At 40.3% G+C, this 12,242-nt stretch overlaps 1 protein-coding gene across 1 annotated transcript in view; it reads left to right on the top strand.

Moving 5' to 3' along the window:
• Positions 1-12,242, top strand: part of LOC122541004 (regulator of G protein signaling 7-binding protein-like) — a 34,314-nt gene that overhangs the window by 6,919 nt on the left and 15,153 nt on the right. The window contains exons 3-5 of the mRNA XM_043677427.2: positions 5,327-5,457; positions 8,860-9,019; positions 10,573-10,643. Coding sequence (XP_043533362.1) covers positions 5,327-5,457; positions 8,860-9,019; positions 10,573-10,643 — 362 coding nt within the window. The remainder of the gene's footprint in view (positions 1-5,326; positions 5,458-8,859; positions 9,020-10,572; positions 10,644-12,242) is intronic.

Here is a 12,242-nt window from a genome sequence, read left to right as displayed (position 1 = left end):
ATCTCACTGAAACCATCACCCACAATTATGCAATTACTATGTAATGTCTAACACTGGGTTCTGTAGGCAGGATGTAAAACAACTGAAAGGTTGCTTTTCTCCACCTTAACTCTAAGTCAGCAGGCTGGTTAGCTCAGTTGGCTAGTGTATAGTTCAGAATAGCACTGGTTTGATTCCTGTTCCAACTGAGATAGACCTATCACATTTCCAACGCCCCTCCTCCAAGTCCCTCCTCCCTACCTTTTATCTTCTCCTGCTGAACACTCTCTGCTCATTCCTGAAGAAGGGCCTGTGCCCGAAACGTCGAATCTCCTGTTCCCTGGATGCTGCCTGACCTGCTGTGCTGTTCCAGCAATAAAGTTTCAGCTTTGATCTCCAGCATCTGCAGACCTCACTTTCTCCCCGAGATAGACTTGGGACCCTGCCTCCTCAATTTGTTCCTGAGAGTGGAGGCAGTGGCAACCAGCAGTGAAGAAACTAGTTCAGGATGAAGCATCAGCAATGACTTGCTTTTATGTTGCTTGTCAAGTTTATTCTGGAGACAGCATGAGAATGAGTGGATTGGTGCTTTCATTAATAATAATTCCCCTGTTGTGGTATTTACATTAAAAGTCTGAATATTCTGTCTTTTTCTGGGTCCTACATGCAAATGTACCCAAATGATACATTTGAACAGCTTGTTTAAACTGTCAGAACACACATCTGGAGCAGGTTGGACTTAAACCCAAGCCTCTGGCTCAAAGGTAGGGACACTACCACTGGATCACATGAGCCCTCAAATACACACACAGAATGAGGGAGCTGGACCTTACTTTGGAACAGGAGTTAGTTATCCCTATTCTTTCTGAAATCCCAGAATTATTCCTGACATCCTCCCAGCTGGTTCCACCTCTTGCCTTGTGTGTTTCTGTTTAGCTTTAACCATCTTTCCACAGATGTATTTATTCTATTTGCACTAACAACCAGCCAGAGCCTAAAATAGCATGTACTTTCTTGTGCATCACGAGTGGAAACACAGTAATCAACACAGTTAATTTCAAAGTAAAACCTTCAGAAAATGAAGTTTAAAGTAGTGTAAAAAGTGGATAAGTTAACATGATTAAGTCTAAGCTGAAAATGTGTTGCTGGAAAAGCGCAGCAGGTCTGGCAGCATCCAAGGAACAGGAGAATTGACGTTTCAGGCATGAGCCCTTCTTCAGGAATGAAGAAATTGTGCCAAGCAGGCTAAGATAAAAGGTAGGGAGGAGGGACTTGGGGGAGGGGCGTTGGAAATGCGATAGGTGGAAGGAGGTAAAGGTGACGGTGATAGGCCGGAGTGGGGGTGGGGGCGGAGAGGTCAGGAAGAAGATTGCAGGTTAGGAAGGTGGTGCTGAGTTCAAGGGTTGGGACTGAGACAAGGTGGGGGGAGGGGAAATGAGGAAACTGGAGAAATCTGAGTTCATCTCTTGTGGTTGGAGGGTTCCTAGGCAGAAGATGAGGCGCTCTTCCTTCAGCCGTCGTGTTGCTATGGTCTGGCGATGGAGGAGTCCAAGGACCTGCATGTCCTTGGTGGAGTGGGAAGGGGAGTTGAAGTGTTGAGCCACTGGGTGGTTGGGTTGGTTGGTCCGGGTGTCCCAGACGTGTTCTCTGAAACGTTCTGAAAGTAGGCGGCCTGTCTCCCCAATATAGAGGAGCCCACATCGGGTGCAGCGGATGCAATAAATGATGTGTGTGGAGGTGCAGGTGAATTTGTGGCGGATATGGAAGGATCCCTTGGGGCCTTGGAGGGAAGTAAGGGGGGAGGTGTGGGCGCAAGTTTTGCATTTCTTGCGGTTGCAGGGGAAGGTGCCAGGAGTGGAGGTTGTGTTGGTGGGGGGTGTGGACCTGACGAGGGAGTCACGGAGTGAGTGGTCTTTTCGGAACGCTGATAGGGGAGGGGAGGGAAATATATCCCTGGTGGTGGGGTCCGTTTGGAGGTGGCGGAAATGACGACGGATGATACGATGTATATGGAGGTTGGTGGGGTGGTACGTGAGGACCAGTGGAGTTCTGTCCTGGTGGCGATTGGAGGGGCGGGGCTCAAGGGGGAGGAGCGGGAAGTGGAGGAGATGCGGTGGAGGGCATTGTCGATCACGTCTGGGGGGAAATTGCGGTCTTTGAAGAAGGAGGCCCCCTAGGTTGTACGGTATTGGAACTGGCCCTCCTGGGAGCAGATGCAGCGGAGATGAAGGAATTGGAAATATGTCTAAGTTTAAGTCTAAGTTTGGATTGTTTAAAAATTAGGGCAACTTATTTCAACAAAATATCAGATACAAATAAATATTTTGAGTAAATAAAATCAAATAAAATTGTAGCCAATATAGAATCATACAGTGTGGAAACAGGCCATTCAGCCCATCGAGTCCTCACAACCCTCTGAAGAACATCCCACCCACAACCATTCCCTGCCCTGTCCTTGTAACCTGACATTTTCCATGGCTAATCCATCTAACCTACACATCCTGGACACTATGGGCAATTAAGCATAACCAATCCACGTAACCTGCGCATCTTTGAACTGTGGGAGGAAACTGGGGCACATAGAGGAAACCCACAGAGAATGTGCACACTCCAGGCATAGACAGGCACTTGGGAGGTGGAATTGAACCTTGATCCCTGGCACTGAGACAGCAGTGCTATCCACTGAGCCACCATGCCGCCCCATTAATTAATTATTAATTGTGCAACACTATTTTGTTCCAATTATGACTTAAAGTAAGCTTCATATCTATTCATTAATTCTAGAATGTAAACTAGATTTTGCTTCTAATGGGAAGATCTGTTAGATTGTATGGAAATCAGGGCGAGCTAGCAAATCGGATACAAATTTGATACATTCCTGATGAAGCCATTTTGTCCGAAGCGCTGATTTTTCTGCTCCTCAGATGCTGCCTGACCTGCTGTGCTTTTCCCGCACCACTCTAAACTTGACTCTGATCTCCAGCATCTACATTCCTCACTTTCACCTAAATGGATACAAAATTGGCTTGATGGTAGGAAGCAGAGTGTGCTTTGCCTTTTCATATCAGGATGTTTATCAGACTGGAGGCCTGTGACTAGTGGAGAACATCAAGGGTTGGTGCTGGGTCCATTACTATTTGTTATCTGTATCAATGATTTGGATGATTAGTAAGTTTGCTTTTGACACTAAAATAGGCAGGATCATGGACAGTGAGGAAGGTTATCAGAAATTGCAGCAGGACCTTGATCAGCTGGGGAACTGGGCTGAGAAATGACAAATGAAGTTTAATATAGATAAGTGTGAGGTCTTGCGTTTTGGAAAGTCAAATCAAAGTAGGAGTTTCATGGTGAATGGTTGGATGTTAAGGAGTGTTGTAGAACAGAGAGATTTTGGAGTTTAGGTTCACAATGGTCTGAGTCAATGGGAGAGATTGGACAGGTTAGGACTTCTTTCTTTAGCGGATAGGAGCCTGATGGGGGATGTTATAGAACTGTAAAATGTCATGAGAGGCATAGATAGGGTTAATATACTCAGTCTTTTTCCCAGGGTTCGGAAATTGAGGACTAGAGGACATCAGTTTAAGGTTAGAGGGGAACAAATAAAAGGAAACCTGAGGGGCAATGTTTTTACACAGAGGATGGTACACATATGGAATGAGCTGCCAGCAGAAGTGATTGAGGTGGGTACATTAACAACATTTAAAAGGCTTTGGACAAATACATGGATAGGAAACGAGTAGAAGGATATAGGCCAAGTGCAGGGAAATGGGGCAAGTGTGGATGGATATTTTGGTCAACATGGAACAGTTTCCATGATGTAGGACTCTATGACTCATTATGACCTCCATAAACATTATACCTTCAAAATCTGGAAATTACACAAACTACAACCCCACGTCAGTTGGATAGTTGGGTAAGATTTACTGAATAAGAATACTAGAAAGAGAATTTGTTAAAACTAAGGGTTATTGCAAATAAAGACCTGATATAGGAATGTACAGAGGTGTTAACTTGTTAATGAGCTAATATGTTAGAATATGAAAAAGGCAAAGGGGTAATAATGAAAGCAGGCAAACTCAACAATATTAAAACCGTGTTTTCAAAATGAACAAAAGTGGTTTAAAAAATAATACATCTTAACTAAGACCCAAAATACTTCCTTTTGAAATCTTACATACAATTCCAGTTCACACCTAAGAATGTTCCTGAATACAAGGTGGAGAAATGGATATTGAGCAGCACCAATAGAATGGAGGTGGGATGCAGAAGCCTAATGCTTAGCCAATAAGACAGATATTGTGGAGCTGATCAATTCCACAAAAGCATCTTTTTTTAAACTTATGGATAAAGATTAGTTTTTATACTGTCAAATCAAGGCATGATTTTCTCATAATCTATGGTTAATATCATCCAGGAATAAAATAAATGATTGCTGAAGACCTCATTTGTTACTGCTGCTATTGTATTTCTGTTGTCACCAATTAACTTCAACATAATTGTACACTAAAACTCAGCTCTGGTGACATAATGAGGACACTATCCTATCTAGTTTCAATTTAAACTTTTAAAGTAATTGTGGATATTTAAAGACCCTATTCTAATCCATATTTAAATGTCTCTTGTGCTTTCTCACATTTAAGCCACATCGTAAATATCACAAGCGTCCATTTATGCAGTGCATAGAATATAAAATAATAGCATTACCTTTCAGATGATGCAGAAACCAAAATAATACTGAAATAATACATTAAAAAAGATGAATTATTCACCATCTATTTCTTGCCTGAAAAATGGGTAACTGATCAATAAACAAATTGATGCCTATTTCAATCATTAGAATGGCTTTGTGAATGGCCACAAGTTCCACCCAAATAGATAGGAGGCTATTTACATATACATACTGGGGTTATATGATTACATATTAAATGTACATTTGGGCAAAGCATTCATCAGTTCCTCTTGGATTGGCTTACAACATGTAGAAGGCAATTTTCATCTTATTGAAATCAATATTCAGCATTAATTTCCTGTCCAACCCTCCTGATTATGTCATTGGACTGATTCCATGTATGCCAACAATCCCTTTTGGCTCACAAGACAATCTCTTCCCCCTAACACTTGTGTTGTAGATCAAAAGGAAACAATTGTTGCCTGTGATATTTTGTACATTCGAAACCTTGCATGTGTAGAAAATGTAATTTCTGCATCTGTTTTACCAATTATCGATAAAATATATGTGTACATTATTTATTTGAAAAACATTTCAAAGAAAATAGCACGTCAAAGCCATACAAATAATGTATTTTTGATTGAATAGTTGCTCATTTTTGTGTTGCAATTTTTATAGCCTTGAAGATGAAGACTTGCAGCCTGGTATCTGCAGAATTCATATACTGTTTTATGGGTGTCTGGAGATGTTTATAACTGAAATGCTTAAATCGTTATACTTAATGGAATCTTTTCAAATTCGAAAAAAAGGTATTTTTGAATTTACTGATGTCCTTACATGTTAAATTAGAAATTGATATTAAGAAATGAATATAAATAGAAAAATATTCATCTATTTCCTTATATGCCAGGAAAAAAAAATATACCTTTAGCAAAGGTATACTACTAGCTGTAATCATTGCATTTGTGAATAAGCTGAATAAGGACACTATCGGTAATTATTCTGTTTTCTGTATCAGTATGGAGATCAAAGACAGCAAAAGCCTGATTTTGAAAGCAAGTGATTATGGAAAGCATTACTGAAGCTTTGGATTTTCTCAGTTAAATATTCCTATCATGGAACCATCCAAAAGAAGGAATTAGTTTCAATACAGATTGGATTTCATCAGATTGCAGTAGACTTGATCAATGACCAGTGCAGAGTCAGATATTGGATGCTACCATTTCCATTTGTGAAATGCACACAGCATCATAGTATAAACTAGAATATCTTAATAATGCTAGACATCTGGTAGCAAAGAGGGCTATTGCATAAATATCATCAAAGAATTTATTTGCATTCACAAAATCTATTCTGATTTGACTTGACAATTTATTGCAATATATGAAGAAAACTAATTTAAATTATTTTCAGTTAAAATACTAAACCCACATATTAAATAATATTTGATCTTAGAAACATAAGCCTGATACTTTATTTGAGAGTAAATTGAAATACATTTATACCTGGAACTTTGTATTTGCGTGGTCTTTATTTTGAATGTACAAAGCTGCATAATTGGAAAGAGAAAGGTGGACTTTGGGTGGGGGGGGAAGGAGGAGGAGGGTGGTGTGGGATCACTGATTTTGACCTTGGTGGTTGACAGGGGTAAAGGACAACTGAGAAATTTTTCTTAATACATTTGAACAAGCCAGAGAGTTTACAATTTGCTCCAATAACATTGCTTTGTTGTAATATTAAACAATCACTGACAAGCCTACAAGGAACAGTCATTTTCAGTACTGACATGGTATTGGAAAGAACTCCAGAGGCAAGAATAAAGCCTTACATTCTATATCATATGAACCGTTTAAATTTGTACAGAGCTGCGGTGCAGCTGTACTGTTTCTGACGTGACTCTTGTGCTTCTGCTGTTATCATAAGCCAACAGATAACTCTCAATGCAGCCACAACTTGCTAACATTCCATATACTGATATGGGTTGGAAGGCCATTTCTAAAATCCATGGTCTACATAATCTTGGTCTAAATCATGTCCAAAACATGCCAGTTTTTCTTTGCACCTTACTGTATAGAATATTAATCACTGGACAAATATGAACATGCTAATACTGTTTATGTTGACAAATTGAATTGAACCCATTCTACTACCAGCTGTTCCAAATATTTCCACTCTTTGTTAATTTTGGTGTTATTCAGACATGATTCTAATGACAAGGAACTGAATGTTTGTGACTGAAGAGACTTAAGCATAAATCTCAGAGAATAGTTCACATTAAAGAACCTTGTCCAACTTGATCATTATTAACTATTAACAATTAACCAGTGTAATTTGTTTCATCCTCCTCCATTTACCAACAATGATTTAATCACAGCCTACTTTAAAATGGAGTAGCAATCCATCTGCAAAGAATTTTGGTAAAATTCATTGCAGATGAATTACTTCCAATGCCATTCATAAAATCATTGATGAAGAGGAGAAATAGAATGAAGCTAATCAGTGGTCTCTAATGGCCTTCTACATTTTTTTCTTTATTCTTTCATGGAGTGTGGCATTGCTATTTGTTGCCCTTGAACTGAATGACTTGCTAAGCTACTTAGCAAGTAGCTACTAAGCTATGGATCTGGCACAATATGTAAGCCAGACCAAGTAAGGATGGCCGGTTTAACTTCCCCAAAAAATGACATTAGTGAACAAGATAGGCTTATACTTAATCAGTGACAATGCTCATCATCACCCTTAATTGCACTTGTTTTTTATTCCAAATTTGATTTAATTGAATTTAAATTCAATCAATTGCTTTGGTGGGTGAACAGCTGTGATAAAAATCACTCTTTACGATGTGGTCACCAGACCCAAAACATCTATTCACATTGGGAATTATACTCACCCAACTTTAAGTTATTTGAATAGCACCTTGCGTCTTCAGATTGTTGAAATGTAATTCCAGTGAATATTTGTTTAGTTGAGATGTTGCACTTTAAAGCACTGAAATAGATATTTATAGTGTCAACAGAAAGGGGCTTTCCCTCTAACTATTGCTGGGACACAACTTGCAGGCCATAACATTAAACTTAAGTACTACTAGGATTAATGATGTCATTTAGCCAATAACATTCTTTTCCAGATGCTAAGGTGTACATCACTTTTGCACCATTGAATATTATCTGTTGCAGCCATAAAGACAGATAGATGAGTGACAGTTCTCCTGCCATTTGGTCATTGCTTTTGGCCTCTGTTTTATCCATACCCTTTCTCACACCTTGTCCCCAGGTACTCCGATCAGCAGTGAAGATGTGCCACACATCGACTCTGAACCCAGTCAACATGAAATTGCACTTACAGATGTCCTTGTATTGCAGATGTTGATCTTGTGTTTAGAGCAAGCTCACCAAAGAACTTGCCTTGAGAATGTAGCTGTTGTCCATTCAGTTCACATGACCTAGCCAGAGTCACCAACTGGCTCACGAGGCCAAACATGCTGGAGTCCCTCCACCTTGGGTACTTCCATATTCAGCACTTTCTCCTACCGGGAGATGCACACTGTTTGACTGAGACAGCAGGGGTGAAACCTTATCAGCTGTCAGGCTTGTATTACTTATCCATGCTTTGCTGCTTTAAATGAGCTTGGCACCAACAGAGTACTTTCAGTTAGTTTGCTATTGGCCCACACTTAATTTTTCAACTTTGACACAACAGCTGCAATTTTCATGGAATCCCTGCAGTGTGGAAGCAGGCCATTTGGTTCCTTGAGTCCACGCCAGCCCTCCCAAAGAGCATCTCACCCTGTCCTTGTTACCCTGCAATTCCAATGGCTAATCCACCTATCCTGCACATCTTTGGACTATGGAGGAAACCAGACCACTTAGAGGATCCCATGTAATCACGGGGAGAATGTGTCAACTCTACACAGACAGTCGCCCGAGGGGGGAATCAAACCTGGGTCCCTGGCGTTGTGAGGCAGCCATGCTAATCGCTAAGCCCCTGTGCCACCGCTTTGGTGACTTTAGCATCAAAGACAATAAAATCTGCATGAAAACAATCTTTTATTATAGCTAACTATGCTTAATGGAGAAATCCAAACTGAAATGAATTTGGAGATCTTAATTGGAAATGATTTAAACATCAACTATCTTCATAATAATAAAACAAAATACTATTCCTTGACTTTTTTCTAAGCTGCTAACATTTAAAAGTGTCTTCCCCTTCAGAACAAATTATTTGTCCTACTCCTGGAATTCCTTATGAACGCGAAGAGGAACATTCCCAGGCGCCATTCCTAGAAGACATCACCTACTCATCATCTTCACAAGAGCTGGACATGTTGGCATGTCACTTAGACACAGCACTGGAAATGGAATGTACGGAAAGGTAAACTCTTTGGGCTTTAATGTGGCCAAGACATACTTTCACACAAGAACAGATCAGGTCAGTTAAGTAAAAAATGACCTTATCCATACCAACAGGAGACACCTAAGCAAAAAACAAATGGCACAGCAGCTCATTGGTTTGCACTGCTGCCTCACAGCATCAGGGGCCTGGATTTAATTCTAGCCTCGGGCGACTGTGTGGAGTTTGCATATTCTCCCCGTGTCTGGGTGGGTTTCTGCCGGGTGCCCTGGTTTCCTCCCACAATCCAAAATGTGCAGGTTTGGTGGATTGGCCATGCTAAATTGCCCATAGTGTCCAGGCTAGGTGGATTACCAATAGCTAATGTAGCGTTACAGGGTTATGGGGAGGGTCAATGCAGACACGATGGACCAAACAGCTACTATTTGCATTGTAGGGATTCTATGATTCAAACAATGCTGAAAATCTGGAATTAGTATCAGTTTTAACTTTTTTTGGATAAACCCATCATCAAAACTCTTCAGGATAGCATAAGAGTCCTTCTCTGGGTCGAAATGAAGCACAGGTGGGACAGTAGTAGGTTGAAATTAGGGATCAAATATGCTGTTTCACAAAGACTGAGTAAATTCATTCTTTTTTGAAATGCGTGGCCGAGTACTCAGCTCAGACCTATGAATAGGCATTTTTAAAAAATGAGTGAGTCAAATGACTCCCATCTGAAAGAGGGTGGAAAGGGATTGGGAGATTCCCTTAAACAATTCGATTTTGGGCACAATTCAGCTGGTAATGGCAGATAAGTGGGGTGGGGGCTTGAATTGTGGAGATGCAGGGAAGTTGGGAACATGCTGAGGTAGGTGATCCTGAATTCCGCAAATTCAAAACAACTGCAAAACAAAGATGCTTCATCTTCCTCCATCAATTTGTAGCCCTTTAATCTGAATACTGACTTCCAACAACTTCAGACCTTAGTGTCCCCCATAAATTTCCTGTGAGAATCTTCCAATTGAATGGGTAGTATATGTGTAATGCATACCCCTTCAGAAATGAATAGTTTGTCTTAAAAGCTGGTATCTGCCTTTACATTTTTTGTACTTTTATACTTGATTAATTTAGGGCATGAGCTTTATATTTGATTAACCTTACTTTTAACATTCAACTTGGGACACTTAAGCGACTGCTGGACATGCACATGGATAGCAGTGAATTGAGGGGTGCGTAGGTTGTTATTTTATTTTACATTAGGATTAACCCTCAGCACAACTTTGTGGGCCACAGGGCCTGTTCTGTGCTGTACTTTTCTATGTTCTGTGGTCAATATTTGAAGGTTTTTTCCATGCTAATTATTGTTTGAAAAAATTATAATTTGTTCTATGAATGGGACTACCTGAGTGAAAAGTAGGAAATGGTTCAAATAATGACAGTGGTTTCATCATTAGTTTGGTTGTTTGTTATGGATTTAATACAGATCAGAAGGGCATTGAAACACAGTAACAAGTTCATAAATTATCAGCATTGTATCAAAACGATCTTCAATTAAAAAGTATCTAAAAACTGCCTTACGTTTGCCATTTCAGTGATATTCAGGAAATGCGGTACCTTCTGAGAAATCTCAGGGACTCCATACCACACTATCTTAAAATACAGGGTATGTACTTAGTATATTTTCAAGTGTAAACTGTTTAAAAATGTTCCCTTGAGAAAATGTGTTTGATTTATATTTGCATACTATTTATACACACAACACAGAAGGAAAGGGTAATAAACATGTTAAGGTTTTAAGTGTCGTGCTTTTAAATAGTGATCAGACTATATTAGCAGCTTTATAAAGGCACAATATATGAGTTAGGTGGCAATGGGGTATAACACCACCTGCTCTGGGTTCAAATCTAATGATGATAAAGTTATAGTTTAAGATGAAAGATTATTAGGAATCTCAACCTGATTCATAGGCGTGCAAATCCAACCACAAAACATGATTGGTAAACAAAATGGGAAAATCACTTTCATTGATTATAGACTTTCAAACCGGATCCAAAGGATTCATGAAAGAATCTGGAGGCCATCAGAATCCTGCCCTTTTGCTGCATTTGTTAACTTACAAATGTTCTATTCATTGTGGTGCCTTACTAATAAAGCATATTTTTCACGAACAGGAACAAACATCTTCCACTGTTTTAGTAGTGAGAGGAATGTGGCTCTGGAGTGAGCCTAAGAATGGGAAAGAAAGAGAAATGGAGGAGTGAAGAGGGTTACCTCAGATTACAATGGGATAGTGATCAGATGGGCCAATGGGCTGAGGAGTGGCAGATGGAGTTTAATTCAGATAAATGCGAGGTACTGCATTTTGGAAAAGCAAATCTTAGCAGGACTTATACACTTAATGGTAAGGTCCTAGGGAGTATTGCTGAACAAAGAAACCTTGGAGTGCAGGTTCATAGCTCCTTGAAAGTGGAGTCGCAGGTAGATAGGATAGTGAAGGAGGCATTTGGTATGCTTTCCTTTATTGGTCAGAGTATTGAGTACAGGAGTTGGGAGGTCATGTTGTGGCTGTACAGGACATTGGTTAGTCCACTGTTGGAATACTGCGTGCAATTCTGATCTCCTTCCAATTGGAGGGTTGTTGTGAAACTTGAAAGGGTTCAGAAAAGATTTACAAGGATGTTGCCAGGGTTGGAGGATGTTGAATAGACTGGGGCTGTTTTCCCTGGAGTGTCAGAGGCAGAGGGGCGACCATATTGAGGTTTTTAAAATCATGAGGGGCATGGATAGGGTAAATAGACAAGATCTTTTCCCTGGGGTGGGCGATTCCAGAACTTGAGGGCATAAGTTTAGGGTGAGAGGGGAAAGAGACCTAAGGGGCAACTTTTTCACACAGAGGGTGGTACGTGTATGGAATGAGCTGCCAGAGGAAATGGTGGAGGCTGGTAGAATTGCAACATTGAAAAGGCATCTGGATGGGTATATGAAGAGGAAGGGTTTAGAGGGATATGGGCCAGGTGCTGGCTGTTGGGATTGGATTGCGTTGGGATATCTGATTGGCATGGACACATTGGACTGAAGGGTCTGTTTCTGTGCTGCACATCTTTATGACTATGTCTCTAAGTGAAATAAAAGTGGATACAGGGGATGAAAGAGGGAGAAGGAAAGAGAGAAACTGCAGGAAAGGAATTCTAAGTAGTGAATCAACATTTTATCTGGGGAGATAAATGGGGAGATGGTACTGCAGTGATCAGGATGCTGGACA

The sequence above is a fragment of the Chiloscyllium plagiosum genome, unplaced genomic scaffold (assembly GCF_037043375.1).
Source record: "Chiloscyllium plagiosum isolate Xiang-an unplaced genomic scaffold, Cpla_swu_hap1 HiC_scaffold_39, whole genome shotgun sequence".
Classification (NCBI taxonomy): Eukaryota; Metazoa; Chordata; class Chondrichthyes; order Orectolobiformes; family Hemiscylliidae; genus Chiloscyllium; species Chiloscyllium plagiosum.
This window is presented reverse-complemented; position numbering and strand designations above follow the sequence as displayed.